The sequence below is a fragment of the Paramormyrops kingsleyae genome, chromosome 19 (assembly GCF_048594095.1).
Source record: "Paramormyrops kingsleyae isolate MSU_618 chromosome 19, PKINGS_0.4, whole genome shotgun sequence".
NCBI classification, from domain to species: domain Eukaryota; kingdom Metazoa; phylum Chordata; class Actinopteri; order Osteoglossiformes; family Mormyridae; genus Paramormyrops; species Paramormyrops kingsleyae.
In genome coordinates this window covers 21,183,219-21,203,738 of record NC_132815.1, presented here as the reverse complement: position 1 = coordinate 21,203,738, position 20,520 = coordinate 21,183,219, and the positions used below count along the sequence as shown (strand labels likewise).

General features: G+C 48.6%; 1 protein-coding gene across 1 annotated transcript; it reads left to right on the top strand.

The window, feature by feature from the left end:
* The first annotated feature begins 886 nt into the window (after positions 1-886).
* ddhd1b (DDHD domain containing 1b) lies at positions 887-18,602 on the top strand. Its single transcript, XM_023843169.2, has 13 exons — positions 887-2,348; positions 3,693-3,869; positions 8,868-8,996; positions 9,336-9,483; positions 10,041-10,150; positions 10,324-10,430; positions 12,398-12,654; positions 12,930-13,005; positions 13,448-13,597; positions 13,703-13,767; positions 14,309-14,481; positions 15,420-15,593; positions 15,784-18,602. The coding sequence occupies exons 1-13, from the start codon at positions 1,556-1,558 to the stop codon at positions 15,966-15,968; spliced, it is 2,544 nt and encodes an 847-aa protein (XP_023698937.2). The 5' UTR covers positions 887-1,555; the 3' UTR covers positions 15,969-18,602.
* Positions 18,603-20,520: the final 1,918 nt, after the last annotated feature.

The following is a 20,520-nucleotide window of genomic DNA, read 5'->3' as shown; positions in this document are numbered from 1 at the left end:
GAAAAGTATTAGACAAACAGAAAAATACGATAATCAGAACTTACCAAAAGAACTAAACTTTATTTGCTTAAGACTTCTAATACAAATGGGAGTAGAAATCTACCTCACCGAACATGCCTTACATATATACCAACGAACACAGCGAAATTCCATATAATAATAAAAGAAACAGGTTGCAAATAATAAATTTATATATATATATATATATATATATATATATATATATATAAAGATTATTTGAGCCAGGGCTATTCTAGTTTTTCCCTCATTCATACACCCTCCTAGCTGAACAGATTTTAAACCGCAGCGTTACAACCAGTAGGAGGCGCTGTGACTGGACTGCAGCACCTGCCAGGATATACAGCCCAGCAAACAGTGGCTGATAACTAACTGCAAAGTCTCAAAATACTGAGAGTTATTTTATGTTTGTACTCAATATAGGTATGCTGTATAGGTAGGAGTTGTTGCAAATCAGTCCATTTTAAAAACCGCTCTTTTCGACTGGGTTGTTAAAATCGCTTTATATCCTATTTGGGATCAACTAAACAACTATAGATTTGAAGCAATAGCAACATCACAGATAAACATGTTATTATCGATGTAAAATTGTAAAGATCGGTGTGGAAGACTGGCGTGGCTATAATAAAGGAAAGAGAAGGATGTCCAAGGTCAATGACTTAAGGGTCATCGTTTATATATATCTCTGTGTGTGTGTGTGTGTGTGTGTGTGTGTGGTACTACAGATAACACGAATATGAGAGAAACATGCATTACGATGAGTAAAATACTCGGACAAACAGCTTCGATAGCAGTGTTTTTAAGGGGAAGGAAGTAGCCCTTTTGCAAAGTGAAGCAGTTGGAGTGATTGTGGGTAATTTACATTTGTTGAATACAGAGGAAAAAGGCCGGCACATAGTGTGGGCCAGCACTGAAACTAAAGCTGTCTTGGTCTAAATTTAAAACCGGAGACAGACTAGTCTCCCTTATGGTCTGCATATCTCTTCTGAAGTTGCATTTGACAGTAATTGCTAGCAGTGGAATTGTAATTTGGTAGCACATTATTTAAAATCATGGCTTTGCACTGATCGAGTAGATTGTTCAAATGGGAGCATGTGATGTATATTTGCACGTCTCCGCAGTTTAGCTGGTTTTCAAAGGCAGGTATTCTTCCCGTGACGTTCCCGTCGCTCGCTCCCGTTCATTCCTGCCGACTCAGAACCACGTGACCAAAACGCGGAAGCGCCACGAGCGGCGGAGCTTCGCTTCGGAGCGACTCTCGGCCGGCCGTCCCCTCCTTCTCCGCGGCCGTTGGAAACCGGGCTCCTGCCGGCGAGTGACAGCCAGGAGGAAAGCGAGCGATACGACAAGCGGCGCGGGGAGCTACATGTCCCTCTAGGGGGGCCGGAGAGCGGCGCTGCTTGGCGGCATTGATGGTGGTGCGCGGACACTGGGAATGGGGCTCGCCGTCCGCGTACAGGAGCGGCAGCGTTACGGGTAGTTAACGTTAACTAACCACCGTGTCCGTGCGATACAGTCGGCGGCTGTGCGTGTGACGATGAGCAGTTACAGGGACGGGGCTGCCGAGTTCAGCCCGACGCGGAGCCCGGAGGATGCTTCGGACGCCACCAGCGGCTGGGACATGGGCAGCGACGCCTTTGAGTGCTGTTTCGAAGAGCCCGTGGGCGAGGCGATGCACCGCGGCATGAGAGCGCCGCAGCCCGGGCTGGACAGACACCTGCCGCTGCTGCACGACCGCCACGGGGCAGAACAGGACGGCATGGTGCTGGGCCTAGTGGGGGAGGATTATCCCGGCTGTCACGCTCACCACGGGCCGGACTCCGCCTGCCTGGAGCGCGCTGGCGACCGGGACTACAGTGAAAGCGACGGCAACGTCGCCCCGAGGAAGAGGAACCGCTCGACCAGTTGTCGGCACCGGTACGAAGTGGTCAGCGAGCTGGGAGCGGAAGAGGTCCGCTGGTTCTACAAGGAGGACCGCCGAACCTGGAAGCCGTTTGTCGGGTACGACTCGCTGAAGATCGAGCTCATGTACCGCAAATTCTGCGAGCTGAACCCAGGCAGGTCAAGCAAGGGGCCGTGCCCGGCGGATGCGGAGGATGAGGAGAATCCGCGAAAAGAGGCGGCGGCCGCGCCGTCCGAGGGGGTCAATGACGTGGCGACGAGACCGGCGGAGTCGGGGATCATCAGGGGGCTTGACGGCCGGAGGGCCGTCGAGAGATGCGATTCGGCGGACGGGGCGGCCGGCATCGATGTGGACCCGGTGTGTGTCCGGGGAGGTCTTTACGAGGTCGATGTCAAAGACCGGGAGTGCTACCCCGTCTACTGGAACCGTAAGCCATTCTATATAATATCACCGCACGCCCCCTCCCCTTATCTCAGGTGACTATTTTTCGATTCATGAAATATTACAAGCTTGGCGATTTCGGGGTGATTGATCAGTCGGGCAGTACATTGACTAGCTGTTAAAATTGTATAACTTAGAGAATAAGTAACTAGCAGTGTCTGTCCTACTCCTACTCGGGTAACTACACGGTGTAGGGACCACAGCGTTATTTTATACAATTATAACTTCCCTCCTAGACGCAAACATAATCGGTGTTTGCATTGCATTTATTTAGCAGCAGCTTTCAGAATCTTTTTTTTTATTCCGGCGCGGTGCCTTTAAATGCCTTTCCCCATGCAGTTTGTAGGTAAATGCATGGATGCCATTCAGATAACTAGAATATTCGTAGGTGGGGCCTCCCTCCCCCAGCATAATTTGGTATTTTGTTTTGCCGGTCGTTTGGCCGACTACACAGGATTACATGTGTAACACTGTAATCGTTACGCATGGATGAAAACTGTGGTAGGTAAACGAAACAGTCTTTTAAATTGCACACGCCGATGCTATCGGAGGGTTTGTAAAGCGATACCGTCGGCCAAACGGTCTTGCGGGCGACATGCTGCTTCTTGACCTTGATCACGGCTCCCCATTCGGAACATAATAGCATAATCAGATTCTACGGATTTCACCACGAAAAGGCGCGTGTACTGGCTGTTATCAGCGCTGGAAGAGCCGGATCATGTGCTGCGTTCAGCAGCAAGTGATTCGAAGCGCCAAAATTACCGATGCATCTTTTTTTTTTTTTTTTTTTTTTTTAAAACCCCCCATCCCCCCCCCCCCCCACACACACACACACACTGCGATGGTACACACGGGGACACTTTTAAGTCCTCATTAAACATTGCTGCTACCGGCATCTTTGGTGTTGCAGGACGAAACAGGCTGGAAAACGGAATATATAAGATTGATCAAACATTTTATTACTTGATCCGCTCCCAGAGTTATTCTGCGACAGTCTATTTCCCCGTCTGCGCTTCTAAGTCACATTTAATCATGCGATTAACGAAAAAGGACTTAAAAGGATTACCGTTACCATGGCGAGGGACGTCATGTAGTCCAAAGTACTTTTTTTTTTTTTAGCATCTTTGCCAGAATTTTTTTATTTATTATTATTTTTTTTGAAAATTGAAGTTCTGATCATACAGAAATCGAGTTGTTCATTCTTAACTAATTCAATATTTTTCAATCATATAAATGCAGTTAATATGACAGTTAGGTTTATTTCTAATTCAATCGACATGAAATGTGTTTTCACTGCTTGCTGAATGCCTCGTGTGGTGTGACCGTGCAGAACAGGACCGCATCCCGGTGATGAGGGGGCAGTGGTTCACCGATGGCACGTGGCTGCCCCTAGAGGAGGAGGAGAGTGACCTCATCGAACTGGAGCACTTGGCGCGGTTCCGTGGGCAACAGATGCAAGATGCCTTCGACACTGACACTGTCTCTACGACGGTGGACAGCAAGGACGGTGAGAGGCGTGCTGGGGACCTGAGGGAGAAAAGAGGAAATGGAGAGAGTGGTCACATGGACCTGTGTCACATGACCGAGGTCGAGGTTCACCAGGGCCGTCCTGGAATGTTGCTAATGAATAGAAATGGACTGTTGTCCCAGCTCCATGATGGGATTATCCAGATTGTCATTGGATTGGTCATACTTATAATGAGATTTTGTTTCTTTTAAAGGTAGAGTATGCGATTTTAATCCGATACACTTTGTCAAATTCAGCAAATCTCTCCCCATAGTCTGCTAGTTGTCCGTTCTGTGTGTGCACTTAAAAAAAAAAAAAAAAAAACGTGTTTCTGATCTGTACACGGGGGACAAAAAAACCAAAGTGGCCACACAACATTATTCCAGACAGTCAGCAACAGGGGGTGTTCATGTTCACACACAGGACGGGGGGAGCGGGAAGGAGAAGGAAGGGTGCTTTCGTAGGGATGCCTGAAGCCTACTTTTAAGTTCTTGATGTCAAAAAAAAAAAGACAAAGCAGGTTTAATTTCACTGTCCTTCCCCAATATCCACCTTTTAATCGATCGCTTATGCAGTTCAGGGCTGTAGGGGGCAGAACAAGGCGGGAGAATCCCCATCGTCACAGAGCACATGCATACAGTTACATGATGTGAAAGACCTGTGGCAACCTATGCAATGCAGGGAGTGGGGGTTAGGAATTGAACCCTCAACCCTGTGGGTCACCTCTGCACACTATTATCATTATTTACTGAAAACTAGTAGTCAGGGACAGTGTTGGGGAAATTACTCACAAAAGTAATCCATTAAAGGCAGCGATGGAAAGTTCAGGTCCACAAAGTAAAAATCTAGACCAAGATTTTGTTTCAACCAACCAGTTCAGTATAAAAAGTCATAGTCACAAAGTACTCGGTTGGCTTGGTTGAAACAAAACCTTGGTCTGGATTTGTACTTTCTGATCCTTGGGAATGTTCATGTGCATCTCAAAGGTGCTTAGGGCACTGTATAGCTTACGCTGCGTTTCCCTAGTGCGTTTTGCATGGGAAGCTGGAGTGGGTGGCGGGTTGTGATCTCCGGTTTGGCCGGGGGCTACCCCTATCGCGGCTGCTGCCCTTGGCGCCGACGAAGCAGACTGATGCATCACACTTGGGTGTGAATTTCCTTCCCACGCGCTGTGAGCGGGGCGAGTGCCGGGACTCCCGTTTCCTCTGCGGAGCCCGATGCCAAGCTCCGGTGTTGCTATGCGGCGTGATGCTGAAAACCTGAAACATTAGACGGCAGCTCCCAGCTGTCCTGCCTCACTAGTGCCGTCATAGGATTTAAACATGGAAGGTCTGAATCACAGAAGTGAGATCACGTTCAAGGACTCTGTATGGGCTAGACTGCCAGGCTCTGACAGTCTGTCCTGCTTAGACAGCATCACAAGTTTAGCCGCTGACCCTAAGCGTGGGCGGCATGGTGACGCAGTGGTTAGTGGTGTTGCCTCACACTTCTGGGACCAGGTTTCCAGTCTTCACCCCAGCTCTATGTGTGCGGAGTCACATGTTCTCCCCGTGTCATCATGGGGTTTCCTCTGAATGCTTCAGTTCCTCCCCCCCCCCCTTTCTGGGGCAGAATACTGCTTTGAAAGGGAGTCTGTGGAGGCCCTAAGAAAAAAGCTGATTTTAGATTATTAATGCATGATGTGACTGTGCTTCTAGCATGAGGTTGCATTGTGGTACGGAGCTGCGCCCAGGGCTGTGGGCGTCGCTAATGCATTCATTTGCATTAATATGCACTCGTGGTAAAATGCCACAAATGGGACACGGTTTATAGTTCACACAAGCGTGTGAGTTGCTTTTTATCTGAGAGGGAAATGTGGATGAAACAGTTGGTCTTTGTGTCTGTTTCTGCTTTATATGTTCTTTAAAAGTAGGTACCGTGTTGGGGGATGTTTGGCCAACTGTTGGCAGTAAACGGAAGTTTCCAGATCTGCCCTAATAGGCCCATTCACAGGCCTGTCGCATTGTGAGAAACACAAACTCCCATTTCCGTGTTTCATTTTTGTCTCTGCTGGCATTACTGCTCTGGAACGGTCAGGAGTGCCCCCCCGCCCCCCCACTTCACATCAAAAACGCTGGGGGAGATGAACCTGAGGTGTCGTGCCACGCATGTACCTGGGCAGAGTGGAGTATTAGCAGAGAAGCACGTGTGTAAGCTGATACTCGCTGCCCTATTACACGGTGTGCGTGTAGCGTTTTTCTGACAGACCTGGTAATGTAATATAGGGAAGAGCTCAGCCGTCTGCAGCTGCGATAGCGCTTGCGGGGAAGCAGGCCTTCATCGCCTCTGTAATTACAGATGTATCCAGTGTGAGATACACCTCATCTTTGTAATTAGAGTTGCATTCAGCACTAGTGACCTTATTCCTTTGTAATTAGAGTTTTACTTAGCATGAGCGCGACCTTATTTCTTGGTAATTATTGTTGTCTTTAGCATGTAAGTGACCTTATTCCTCTGTAATTAGCGTTTTGCGTTTAGATTGAGGCCACATCCACTTGTAATTACGCTTTGATTGCGTTTGCGGGGGGCTACCTGCAAGCCGCCCGCTGTGAGGTGTCTCCCACCATCCCGGCTCTGTGGGGGCCTCCCCGCTCACCTCCGTTGGTTCCTATTACTGCTGAGACGGATGTGACTGTAAATGGCCGCCACGCTGCTGCGTGAGGGAGGACCCTGCCCGACCTGGGCGATCCGCCAGACCAGTACCGCGGGGTCGCAGTGTGGTACAGGCTGACGTCAGAAGACCTTCGGAGTTGAGCGTCGCGGGGTAGCGGCGATCGGGGTCCGCTGACTGAGATGGGCATCCTCCACGCGTGCCGTCAAACGGCATGACGGCGGCGGCCTTTGGTGTGTCCGGTGGTGGCGCGTGTTCACCATGACATTCACTCTCTCCTGGTCTCTGCCAGCCTTCTCCTCGCTGCTTCCCTTCTACCTCCCCTTTCTGTTCAAACGGAGGAGGTATCAGCCAATCGCTAGCGCTGCTGGCATCTGCCGAAGGCTCTGCCAAGGTACTGTATCCTGACATTCATATTCCTGCCCCGCTAGATGTACCCCCCCCTCCTGCCCCTGGTCCCAGGCATGCTGCCCCCTCTGGTCAGGCCGTAGATCCCACCCTCCTACTGTACCCCACCCTCTTCGGTGGTATGTCCCTGTCGAGCTGCCTGGCCTGGCTGCCTCCATCCCCCCTACGGACACCCCATTTCGGCTGTGCTGGAGGCGGCCCATGTGACTGTAGTGGGGTAGTTAGCCGGCTTCACCTGTGCTGGGGCATCAGAGTCGGCACGCACGGAGGGTTTCATGCAGGTGCCCCACACCCCCGTCCCGGTGGCCTCCACAGTCCTTCAGCTCTTGCCGAGTACTTAAGCTCTTGATTTGTCACGCTAATCTGGCCCGCTTTAGCCTCTCTGATGATGCTGGCAGTTTGACAAGAGCTGCATGCACAGAGGACGGCCGCGCGGCCTGGCACTCCGACCCCTGTCATCCCCTGCCCCCTTCCCCCCCCCAACTCTGTGCCCGTGTGAGTAATCCGCTCCTTAGAGCATAGAGTAAAATCTCTCCTTTATCTCGCATCACTCCATAATACGACAACGAACCGGAATGCTCAATAGTATCTACAAACTAGAACGAATTTCGATCCCTGATGAGGGCCACGTCCATCATAAAGGAGAGAGACCACAACACGTAGGCTTTCTGGTGCTTTGTGGCCCAGAGAGCGAGGCGTGATGAATGAGAATCATCGTTTGTGACTGACACGCAGTTACAAATGTCAGCTCTCGGCTCTGCGATTCAGCATGGCTTCCCTCGCTGGGAAGCCAGTCGGCTCCGTGTCAAAGTGGCGCCAAAACTCTAAGGCTGTCTGTTGACAGTATTTATCAACTATTAATGCTCCCTGGGTGCATTATTCACAAGCTGAGCATGCAGTAATTATTCTTGGATGACAATAAGTACAGTAATTTTCAGACAGGGATGAAAAATCATGACACTTGTGCTGTATATTTCCCAGCCTCTCGTGCAGCTCCCGCTTTCCCCGGCTGCCTCTCCCAACCGTCTCATAATCTCAAGCGGCAGCCTGATTTGTGCAGCTAGTCAGAGCTTGTGGAGACTGACGGACTATTAAACCAACAGATTAAAAGCTTTGTGTCTTATCTGGACCCCAAAATCCTGTCCTGTGATCTATTGATTATTATTATTATTATTATTTTTTTTTTTTACTATGTTTGGTCAGTAAAGTATGTTTTTTTTTAATCCATGTCCAGAGTGGAACAGGTTTCTTTGATAGCTGGTAGAGTCAATATTACGCCATTATTTGAACATGAAACATTGCTTACTTGTATTTCTTAAATTCTCCAGAAATTCTCAGTATTATATCCACCATATCATGAAATCTTTCTCTTTCATGCAGCAGTACTGAAATCACACTTATGACCGTATCTCTCATTTTGCACTAGATTTAATGTGCTGTAATAGTGCTGCGGTGTTCCTGCCGGCCATTTGCCAGCCTAAGGTATTTTTATTCCCTACGCTGCCCACTGTACCCCCCCGTTAATTAATGGTGGGCCTTTCAGAACAAACCTCTCTACAGCAGTAAGCTTTGGGCTGGGGTCTAACTTCACGAGGATTAGCGTGTCCTCATTCTATCATAGAGATGAGGCCGCAGCCATTAGACTCCTCTGCGTATTTGGGCAGAAGTTAATAGATATTAGGGAGACTGTGCTGTACGTAAGATCATCACTCTCACTCGCCTTGGAGCCATGGGCTCTGTCGAGGCTCTGCCTCATGTGACACTCTGATCTGTGTTAAAAACGGTTGGTGAATAATAAAAACCTGCAGAGACTGTTCTGCATTTGACAGGAAGGGTATGGCTCAGCGTGAAACCAGCGGGCTTTTCAGTCTAATCGACCCGTGTGTTTACGGGTCAGGGTCAGTCGTCCCCTAACGCGTCCCCTCCCCCCCCATGTGCAGCAATCCACAGCCTCAAGCTGAGCCGTTCCCATGTCGACTGGCACAGCGTGGATGAGGTCTACCTGTACAGCGACGCCACCACCTCCAAGATCGCTCGCACCGTCACGCAGAAGCTGGGCTTCTCCAAAGGTCTGTTTATCCATCTGTTTCTCTCTCACCTAGGCTCGCTTGTTTACCTTGCTTGTTAGCCCCGCCCCCTGTTTGGAGTGCCCCGCCCCCTTTTTGGAGTGCCACGCCCCTCATTCAGGCCTGCCCCTCTGACTCCTAACTCTCGTTTACCCCATTCTTCCCTACCTCCACTCCTCTTCCATATGTGTCACCGAGTTAGTGTCCCTAGCAATTTTGTCCCGTCTCCCTATGCTACCCTCCTGTGACGGTGTGGACATGACTGTGCTAATGAGCACCAGCCGTGTCCCCTGGGTGCCCCTGGGTCCCCCTCGCCTCACGCACCTGTCTCTGCACCCACAGTGTCCAGCAGCGGGACGCGCCTGCACCGGGGCTACGTGGAAGAGTCGTCCTTGGAGGACAGGCCCCCCCAGACCACGCACCTCGTCTTCGTTGTCCACGGCATCGGCCAGAAGATGGACCAGTTACGCATCATTAAAAACACCGGCATGTGAGTTGGCATGTGTGACTCCGCCCACCCGGCTCCTGTCACACTGGGCCGGCCGTGTCGTGGGAATGTTCACGGCTGTCAGTCACATGAGTAATGGGTACAGTCTCAGTGGTGAATCAGAATTGGCCGTTGAAATTCAGGACACATAAATAGTTCCTGGTAGTAGCATACCAATACCAATTTTTTATATATGCGTATATGTGCAGTGTGTGTATGTCATATAATATAATATAATATAATATAATACACGTAACCTTTTGATGGGCTGGCGTCCCCTTCAGGGTTTACCCCCTGACTTGTGTCCTTTGCTGCCTGGGATCCGCTCCAGCTCTCACACCACCACCTCGACCAGGATTAGTGGTTAGATGGATTAAATAAATTCACATTTTTTGTCAGATGGTAATGAATGGGCAAACAATTTCGTAATGCGCGTAAGCTGGAATGCGATGTGATCTGCAGGGCGGACCCTATCGGTGCATGATTAATCATCAAAGTGTGTGCGTGTGTGTGTGTGTGTGTGTGTGTGTGTGTGTGTGTGCGGTCATGTCCACATTCAGGATGAGGGATGCAGCCAGAAAGATGGAGGAGAAGCACTTTTCAGAGCGGGCCCCTGAGCACGTGGAGTTCCTCCCTGTGGAGTGGAGGTCCAAGCTGTCCTTGGATGGAGGTACGCTGGTGCAGCTCAGTGGAGCCGCTAGAGTGTGTGTTTACCACACAGACAATGTTCACACGGCCTCTGACCTGATCAGGACGGTGTGCAGGTCGGTCCGGCCTCTGCCCGCAGTTCTCATTTGTGTGGTGTAAACAGACATGCATAAGGGCTTGCTGTCACCTTTCCAGACACCGTGGACTCCATAACACCGGACAAGGTGCGTGGGCTGAGGGATATGCTGAACAGCAGTGCTATGGACATCATGTACTACACCAGTCCTCTGTACAGAGACGAGGTGAGGACCACATGCTCTTTCATATCTGCCGCTGTCACTTTCATGTGATTCCTAATCCCAGGCAAAAGCTGTGCATGTCAATCAAGAGGAATCCATCCTCATTGGATGAGCAGCAGCCTATCAGTCGCATGCACTGCTGTCACATTGCACATGGAGGCAGGAGATGAACAAGAGATTAATGTGCCCTGATTATTCCAGACTAATCTGTTAGGGTGTCGGATTAAAGCTGTTTCCCAATCGCAGAAGCTGCCCCCCAGAGGCCACTTTCAGGAAAAAAAAAAATGGATTGATTTTAATGTAGTATGTGTCAAGGAAGGCTGCATTTTGGATTTAATCCTAAAAATAGGTTAGGAAATGCTTGCAGCCTGTCACACAATGGAGTTTCTCAGTCAGGTCATGCGACTGTTTATGGCAAAGTGGAGCAAAAGATAGATGGGTGAAAACAGGCATTCTGGGGAGAAAGAAACAGGAGTATCAGTGTTGAGTTTGGGGTGATTTATGCAGCTTCCCCATAACCGCAGTGTGTATTCTGTTACCAGAAGCTTTTCTGCATCTTGAAGCAGTTTCTCTAAAGGGCCGCTTGGGATCACCATTCAGCAGGCAGGCTATAGCTCTGTGCACTAGTCTGGCCCCCATCCTGAGGGTTTTGCATTTGTTACATATCCCCATTCATCTTATTCTTTTAACCAAAGTAAGGACCAGTAGAGGAAAGGGTTATAATTTATGTCAGCTCCTTGGGATTTGAACCCATGACCTTTGTGTTGTTAGCACAGTGTGCTACTCGTTGAGCTATAGGCGCTGCTAGCTTTGCCTAGCATTCATGTTACTACCCCCAAGCGCTAGCTCTGAGCCCCTGACTTGTTTCGGCCTGCGGCGGCAAGCGGAGCAGTCACTATCGTGACCTGGCTCTGCACAAAGAGCTGAAATAGCAGGCTGAAAGAGTGCTTAGAGAACCACTGCATCTCAAACCAGCACCCCACTCCTCAGACTTTGTGTGTTTATAACCATTAATGGCTTAAAAATATCTGTTGTTGCTGCTGTGGAGGATGAGGATGACGATGAAGACGATTACTTTGTTGTTACTGTTAGGGGAGGCACTTTGGCTCTGTAAGTAGTTTCACATGTCCAAGGTTGGAGGTTTGAATTCTTGTCTCCTCATGTTGCTTAAGTTACATCCCACAGTCTACAAACATACTGTTACGTGAATTGATTTCCCTGTAGTGTGTGTGCCCTGTGATGGACTGGCATCCTGTCTATAGTCTCTGTCGGTCTGTCTCTGTCGGTCTGTCTCTGTCGGTCTGTCTCTGTCGGTCTGTCTCTGTCGGTCTGTCTCTGTCGGTCTGTCTCTGTCGGTCTGTCTCTGTCGGTCTGTCTCTGTCGGTCTGTCTCTGTCGGTCTGTCTCTGTCTGTGCGTGCCTGCGGAATTTATTTAAACATGCTTGATTAAAGTGCTCCTCAAGGCTGTCGATATAAAGCCCAAACCTCAACCCTTCATAACCGACTGTGCTGCCTGTTTACATGCTGAGGTGTTCCTTACTGCTGGAGCATCAAACGGGATGTACAACGACCTTTGTGTGATGTAGATACATATGCTTCAGATGCAAGGACCATATTCACTGCGTTATTTCAGTTTGTCAGTTTTGGTTAGTTAACAGTTGTTTAATCCATTAACTCAGCTGGGTATTGGAGATGATTAAGTACCTTTTGAAGAGGGCTGCAGAGCAGTCTTGAAGCAGCAGCATTTGGGTTAAAAGTCTGTCTTTAATCCCTGAGCCACCTGCTGACTCACCTTGACCTACTGACAGTGTTTACAGTCCCCAGCTGATTAGGTGATGTCACCTGTGTTTACTGTAAAGCCATACATGCTTAAAGTGATGTTACTGTGTGTGTTCAGAGACATGTTGTGTGTATGTTTGTGATCAGCACATGATCATCCTAGTTATTTGCCATTTCACCCCCACTTGTAGATCACCAAGGGTCTGACCCAGGAACTGAACAGACTGTACACACTCTTCTGCTCACGGAACCCAGAGTTTGAGGAGAAGGGGAAGGTCTCCATCGTGTCCCACTCCTTGGGCTGCGTCATCACCTTCGACATCATGACGGGGTGGGACCCCATGCGCTTCTACCTGCAGGAGGCGCTGGAAGCCGTGGAGACGGACGCCAGCAAGGCTGGCTTCAAGGAGCGTGACCTTCTGGAGCAGCTGTACCTGACGCGCCTGCGGTACGGAACCCCCATGTCACGTCGGAGACACTGGGATTTCCCGAATGCTGGTGATGCCCCCCATGTAACCCCCTAGGCATTCTACAACTGTTACCCCCTCCCAACATTCCAGCTCTTCATCCAGTATTCAGTACACAGGACCCGGCAGTGTAAATGTGCATTTACCATTGCCCTGCTAAGTCCAGTAGCTTCATTTCTCTTTGCCTGTCCCCCATGGTCTCCTTTGACTGCAAGCTGCCCCCATTTTTCATCAGTTTCTTTCCCCCCCCCCAAAGGCTACGAGAATTAGAAGATCAGCTGGATAGTCTGCACCCCTCTACCACCCTCGCTTCCCCAGCCTTGAAGTTCAAGGTGAGTTTGTCTAACTGCGTCAGTTTTTGACTGACATTGCCCAGAACATTCTTCAAAAATGTCTGTATATAAATCACTAAATGGCCTCTTGCCCCAACTTATCTCGCTGACCTTTTAGGACCACATGTCACATCAAGGGCACTTAGATCTGCTGATCTGATCATGCGTTTGCGGTTATAGCTTCAAAACTGTGGAATGAGCTGCCTCTGCATATTTGTCTGACCCCACGATTATCTACTTTTAAAGCCCATCTTAAAACACACTTTAATTCCTTGGCATTAACTCTGTATAGGAGCTGTTTTGTGTCTGTTGTTTATACAGTCCATGGGTTTATGTTATTTTGATTGTGCAGCACTTTTTGCCTCCTCCCCCTCCTGGGATACTCCTGTGCTCCCGCTTCCTTTACCTGACCTGGCTCATGGCTGTCTGTCTGGGGATTTAGGTGGAGAACTTCTTCTGCATGGGTTCTCCCCTTGCCGTGTTCCTGGCACTGAGAGGCATCCGGCCAGGAAACAGCGGCACGCAGGATCACATCCTGCCCAAATCCATCTGCCAGCGCCTGTTCAACATCTTCCACCCCACGGACCCAGTGGTGAGCTTCTCATATTCCGTCCGTCTGCCCACCCGTCCGTCTGTCCCCGTCTGCCTTCCTGCTGAGCGGTCACCAAGCACTGACTCTGCTTCCTCTGTCTCTCAGGCCTACAGGCTGGAGCCCCTCATCCTGAAGCATTACAGCAACATTGCACCTGTCCAAATACACTGGCAAGTACCCGGCCAGCTGCCTGTGTCAACACAGGTCTCCCACATGACCGTGGTCACATGACCACCCTCATTGAGGCGCTGAGACACAAACCCTGTGCTGGCAGTGAGCAGGTTTTTTAAAGCTGCTTTTACGTTCTGTATGAGAAGCTGGATAATTTCCCTGGTGCGTTCCTCATACGGTTACCCGTGGTGGAATTCTCATTTAACTTCGACACTTAATGTTTGCTAATTGTCTGGCACTGTACCTGGCATCAGAGTAGTGAGTTTCAATGGGGGGGGGGGTGTCGACTACACTCTGGGCTCCTTTTTATGGGTTCGACTGTGAAAAAATGGTGATGATGTTTCCATGATGGCAGTACAGTCTGACGCCAGCATTTGGTTTGCTGTCAATGTTTACGTGACTTGTGCAGTTGGATGGGGAATTATGTAATTCCATAAGTGGGGACGTTTGGAAAGGAGGCAGTTGTCCATTGTAGTGGGTTTGAATATAGTGCTTGATGCAGATTATGAAATGCATGCTGACAAGCCCTTTAAATCGAAGGTACAACACCACAAGCCCCACGCCGTACGACCAGATCCGGCCAACCCTGATAAACCCAGCGAAGGAGGCCACGTCGGACACGGAGAGCAATCCCAGCCCCAGCACGTCTCCCGTGATGACCCGCCGGCACTACGGGGAGTCCATCACCAACCTGGGCAAGGCCAGCATCCTGGGTACGAGCCAACACTGCCGTTCCATTCCTGCCACAGTCCCTGGGAATCGAGTTACTTTACGCGTAGATGAAAAGACGGTATTGTGTAAATGGAAATGAAGCCTGAATTATTACACTCAAAGGCTGACTGAGGCACCTTTTGGATATAATGACCCTGAAGCGCTAGTGACATGATTTAGTATGTAAGGGTGAAATTATGGCGATGGTGACCTTCTTCCGAACATCAGCCTTTTGTCATCAGAGAATGCTAGTCCACTTGAGTGCACTGATCCCAGATCAGTAATTTGGGCCACCGTATTCCAGGGGGATCAATGAAAGCTCTTCCTGCCTCTGGTATCCCGCTCACCTTGACCTACTGATAACATTTCTAGTCCACAGTCGCCCTGAGATCAGCGAATACAGGAGCTGTGCCTATTTCTGTATGTCTGATCAATGTACAGATCACTTTCCAGCTGCCAGAGATGCTATAGTACTGACATGTCTGCTGCGTCTGACTGATATCTATAATCAGCTTGGTCACTAGTGAGAAGCTTTACTTGTATTTATTTAGCAGGTGATTGGTGACATACAGATGAGCTTCATAGAGCAGCGTCAGTCGGTGTCCTTGGAGCAAGGGCACAACAGTGAAATCGCTCTGCCAGTTATGGGATTTGAACCAGCGACCTTACGGGCTTGGGAGTCCTAACCCGCAGATCACACGCTTCCCTGAAAACCTTCACGTCACTGGCTAGGTTACCATGCCTGAGCTCACAGAGTGTCGACCACGATCAGCACCGCGGTTTCCTGTGTTACACTGATTGTCTTGTTTGCGTTTGAGCTATTTCGGCGATCGGCAGATGTGAGGGTACTTTTATTTTCTGTCTGTCTGCGAGCGAACTGCCTCCTTGAGGCGACACCGGTGACGTGTCGACACCCTGACGCCCTGCCGTACCCCCACAGGCGCGGCCAGCATCGGCAAGGGCATCGGGGGTATCCTCTTCTCGCGCTTCTCGCGCTCTTCCAGCCAAGCGTCTGGTGCTGAGGGCATGGCCGCCGAAGGTGAGGGCCAGTGTGCAGAGGGATCAGGCTCTATGTCACCCTCTACCTCCACCTCCACCGTCATGGACACGTCATGTGAGTATGGCTGTGAACTGCCTTACCCATTCCCTGCGTCTGTTAGCCTGGGGCGGAGCAGTAGGAGGGCTTGTATTTGTGGTAGTCTGGGGGGTGTTTCTCCCCAGTGACAGGTGCTGATATTTTAGTGTCCTAAATGGAGTTCCGAGGTGTTTTCTCCCCACGTCAGAGCTCTGTCTCCATCCCACAGTGGAGCTGGAACGCCGCATCGACTTCGAGCTGCGTGAGGGCCTCGTGGAGAGCCGCTATTGGTCGGCGGTGACGTCGCACACAGGCTATTGGTGCTCGCACGATGTGGCCCTGTTCCTGTTGACGTTCATGTACCAGCAAGAGGACCTGGCCGAGATCAGCGCACAGAGCCCCGTGTCCGTGTGACATGTAGCATGCAGTGTAGCCGCCACGCCCCTCCAAACATACATGAACACACGCACATAAACACGCGCACGCATGCGCACACACACGTCCTTCTACTCTCTGGAATTGCACAAACAAGAGTGTATGGTGTGAGTACTGATACACGCTTGCAGTGAAGGATTATCCTGTGCCATCGAGCAGACCCCACAGTCTCGACTCGTGCTGACTGCCGGGACCATCCCGGGGTGTCTAGGTTGCGGAGAGGTGTCTGTCTGTCACGCGCAGCCCTCCCCCCACGGATCTGCGGTCACCTGCGGGTCTCCGGGCCCCGGCCTCGTCAGGTACGACCCCGAGTTCTGACTTCCTGTTCGATCTCCGTTGCCCATAATAATTTTTTAATGACTGGTATGCGGTGCAGTATGATTGCTGAATACGGTGAAACAGTAAGGCAAATATCTATGCCATGGAGAGGAAAATATCATGTTACATTGTTTTTATTTCCCACTAATGGCAGTTCTGCATCATTTTTCTTTGGTATAATTTTTTAAAAATAGCTTTACTGGGTTAATAAGACGACTATTGCAGTTTTTTTTTCGTTCGGTTAGGATTTTCTAAATTTATCCTTTTTAAAATTTTCTTTTGCACAGTTCTTTTATTTTTTGTTTACTGGATCCTGAGTAAATGTTTACAATGTTCCCCATTCATATCTAGCATTTGTGGCAGGTTTTCATCTACATCGCATTAATTCTGTGTATTTACCATAGTTATTGTTGTTACCTTTGCAATATGCCATTCCAGCATGTGGCCAAACCATTTTCCCAATATTTTATTGGTCGCCTTATATTACAGAGCGGAACAGCTTCATTAGCGAGTTAATAGTCGAAGTGGGAGGGGCCTGAATCCGTAAACCGCGAGAGACCTGGCTAGTTTACAAAGATTCATTAAACCATTTCTTGCTGAAGCAAAATTAATAATACTACTTACTACGTATTGAATTGGGATAAAAAAAAAATGTGGATATATATTTTTGAAATTTTGCAGAAACTAATATTTATTGCAGCACATTAGACAATATGGAGGTGACGACTGCCGGATTGTTATATTCTTTGCTTCCAGCAGGTGTCACTGTTCACTCCGAGCTTTGTAGCCGCAGCCAATGTTTGTGTGAATAGCTGTTTTAACATCCCGTGACAATGACATACAGTGCACCACGTTAGACCAGTGCCACATCCCATGGATCGATGCAGGACTTTGTGCAGAGGACTCATCTAGCAGGTTCACGTGGAGCTCTGATGGGGCTCTTCTCCTCCAATATGTGTACGTGCTGGGGAAGATACTCGCAAAAGTAATCCATTACAGACCAGAAAGTACAAATCCAGACCAAGGTTTTGTTTCAACCAACCAGTTTATTATAAAGAGTCACATTCGAGGAATACTCAACTGGTTGGTTGAAACAAAACCTTGGTCTGGATTTGTACTTCCTGGACCTGAACTCTCCACCGCCGCTGTAATGGATTACTTTGTGAGTTTCTTTCCCAACACTGCGACAGCTGACTGACAGAGATGAGCAGAGCGGTGCCGAGATTTCCTCTTAACATTTGTCTGATTCTAGTAAGTTGCTTTTTGTCAGTCATCGGCTGCTGTATCCTTATGCATTCCCCACCAAATAGTTTCAAATGTCCTTGTGCTTTAGCTGCAGTAGAGTGCAAAGCCCTCAATGTCATGATAAGCTTTAACTCCTAGCTTCCAGCGAACATGCACAGATGCCTTAGGGAACGTTTTGAAACCTGTTCTGTGGCCGTGTTGTTCACCAATGGCCCATGTCAGAGCTGGGCGGCGGTGGCGGGGGGGGGGGTTAAACGATTGTCCCTACATTTCAAATCTTTTTATTACCTAGAACATTCACCAGAGCATATACTTAAGGTAGTGTGGGTGAGATAATCTGAATGAGGCGGTTCCCAGGGTGTAGGGACAGGCAAAGTAATTAAGTCTCTAAGTAGTTGTTTTTTTCCTGAACGGCCACTAGAGGGCAGACTCTGTACGACTCCCTTCTGTAAAACCCTGTCAAGCAGCCAGCCTTGGGTTACTGCATTCTGACACTGTGTTCATTTACTAGCATTAACATTTCACAGTCCTAACACTATGTATGTTGTATTGGCAATTTAGCTTCTTTAGTACATTGCACAAATGGGATTTAGCTCGCTCAAAAGTGCCATAAAACCTTATAATTAGGTTTTTTCTTTTTCAGGGTGTCACACTTTGTTTCGACTACATGTCTTTTTTTTGTATACATTTGTCAATTTTGGATGTGGGCAATATGTCGTATTTATTGTATATGGAAACCTAGCTGACCAAATGATGCATAGGCTCATGAGTCTGGGGGGAGAAACTCAGAGCTATGCATGGAAGGACACAGGCACCATTACTAAACATGAAGGTTTAACTGGATTATAATGCCATTAGTCACTCCTCGAGTTTCCCATAGAGCTTCTTTCCCATCTGAGTGATGTTAGAGTAAATCTCCTTTAGATTTAGTGTTTTTCGACTGTTAACGGACACATTTGTTTTCTTTTCTGTTAACCAAAAATCTGTTAACTTGTCTGACATGTGCTGTGGTGCTCTACTTTAATAAACCATTTTATCCATTAAAGTAAAGCTTTGGCGTGAGATCATTTATTTATACATTTATTTTGTTTTTCCATTCTTGCAGTAGCCGGAAGCCCAGAATCACACTGCGATCCTCAAAATGGTGATTAGGTGACCTTTGTCGAGGGAGCCTTCTTCCACACAATGCGTTTAATAATTCTTCTAGAGAAATTACCACTAAATCAATTAGCATCCTAATTGTTTATTCCCATTGATAATTGTCAGTCTTGTACCCTGTAGATGATGTGGCAACAAATTAATGATTTGCTATAATGTATAAAAATGGTCTAATTAGGGAAATTGGATAGAGATGTGTGTGTCAGGCAGTGGAGAGGAAACTCACTGAATGCCTGTAAATCATGGAAACCATTTGGTCACAATGTAATAATAATAATTTGTTTAGCGTGAGCACTATAAGTCCAATGCCCTGAGGTCATCACAGGATATACGCAGAATATCTTTCCAAGCGTTGCTTGTATTGCTGGAGCTCTGTGAGACCAAGCTTCCCCTCATCTACTGCTGTCTCAGTGTTTCCATTAAGCAGCATTTTAGTAACTTTCCATACAAACATGTTGGCTACATGCAACCGATCCTGAAATGGTCTAACCTGTTAGATTAGGTGTTTTTCTGACCACAGAATTTCCTGTGAGCAGAAATTCTCTTTGTGCTGGGACTCCTAATCATCTCTCAGTACGATGTGAGGCTCTCTGGGGCCTCGCGACAGACTGTGTGTTTAGGGCTGTGGCCTGTGCTTTCTGGGTTGGGGTGGGGATTAGTTGAATATGTGGTCTTTCAGAATAGATTAAAGCATATTGGCAACATTCACCTCAACTATCATTTTGCTGTTTATTCCTGATCTTCCACCTCAAACCTTCCCCTTTCCGTTTTTCAGTCTATTTGTAATCTTTCCACAAAAAAAAAAAATCTACATTACCATCTGTCTGTCTTCCATAACTGCATGTTCAGTCAGCCTGGAGACTGTCGCAGGAGGCAAGGGGCAGAAGGCTGGGGACGCCTTGGATGTGATGCCAGTCCATCACAGAGCAGACTCTCGCATGCTATGGGCAATTTAGAGACACTGGAATACCCAGAGGAACATTATCTGTCAGTACGACGTGTACCAGTATCTAATCTTATCTTTGAAATGCACACTGGCATTTGACAGTTATTCAATAACCGTGAGGAATTTTCAAGCAGTTTTCAATGTCAGCTGTACCGTGTCCATGCTGCAAAAGCAAAGGATACTGGGAAATGCAGTTTTCTGCCACATTTGCTATCAATGCCGGACTCCACAGCTTTCTGTATATTAAACGGTGGCCTTTGGCATTTACCCTGATGTTTTGTTTGGCTCTCAGGCTGCCCTTGTGCCAGCTGTGCAGCAGACGCTTTTGAAGATGCCAAGATCCTTCATTTTTGTTTGAGAATCATCCGCCTGGTACTTATCGCCATCCTGCTGAAACCGGATCAGTTTGACTCTAAGTGAAGTCATCAGGGTGACTGATTTCTCAGCTCCCGCGGTTCTGCCGGAGCGGAATAGGCCTTTTCACCCAAATGCATTGCAGCTGATTAAAAGCCTGTACAACTTAATGAAGCTGTTAGGGGATACAGCAGAGTGGGTTCAATGCAAACCAGATGTGCTGCCTATACCCCCTCCCCCCCTCCACTGCTTGGCCTGCAGGGGGCGCTCATTCATTCTCATGCTGGGCTAAGCATGCTAGTGGGGCGTGTCAGCTTCTTCTCCCCCGAAACACGCACACAGCAGGGTGTAAACTAGCCTCCGCTTGGCTGGGGTGACCTCAAAAGCCGCCCACTGCGAGTGACTTTGGCTCCGCCCCTTTTTAGCAGATTGTAGTGTGACAGCTTTGTTTGGGATGAGGGAAATAAAGGGCCTTTTACCGCCTGAGAAATCTGCCATTTCATTTGCTGG

What these genes read in the sequence shown, in the direction of transcription:
- ddhd1b (XM_023843169.2), top strand. Translation starts at nt 1,556, where the DNA reads ATGAGCAGTTACAGGGACGGGGCTGCCGAGTTCAGCCCGACGCGGAGC. An exon ending in GACGGTGGACAGCAAGGACG is followed by an intron (nt 3,870 to 8,867) that starts GTGAGAGGCGTG and finishes CCCCATGTGCAG; the next exon opens with CAATCCACAGCCTCAAGCTG. An exon ending in GGGCAAGGCCAGCATCCTGG is followed by an intron (nt 14,482 to 15,419) that starts GTACGAGCCAAC and finishes GTACCCCCACAG; the next exon opens with GCGCGGCCAGCATCGGCAAG.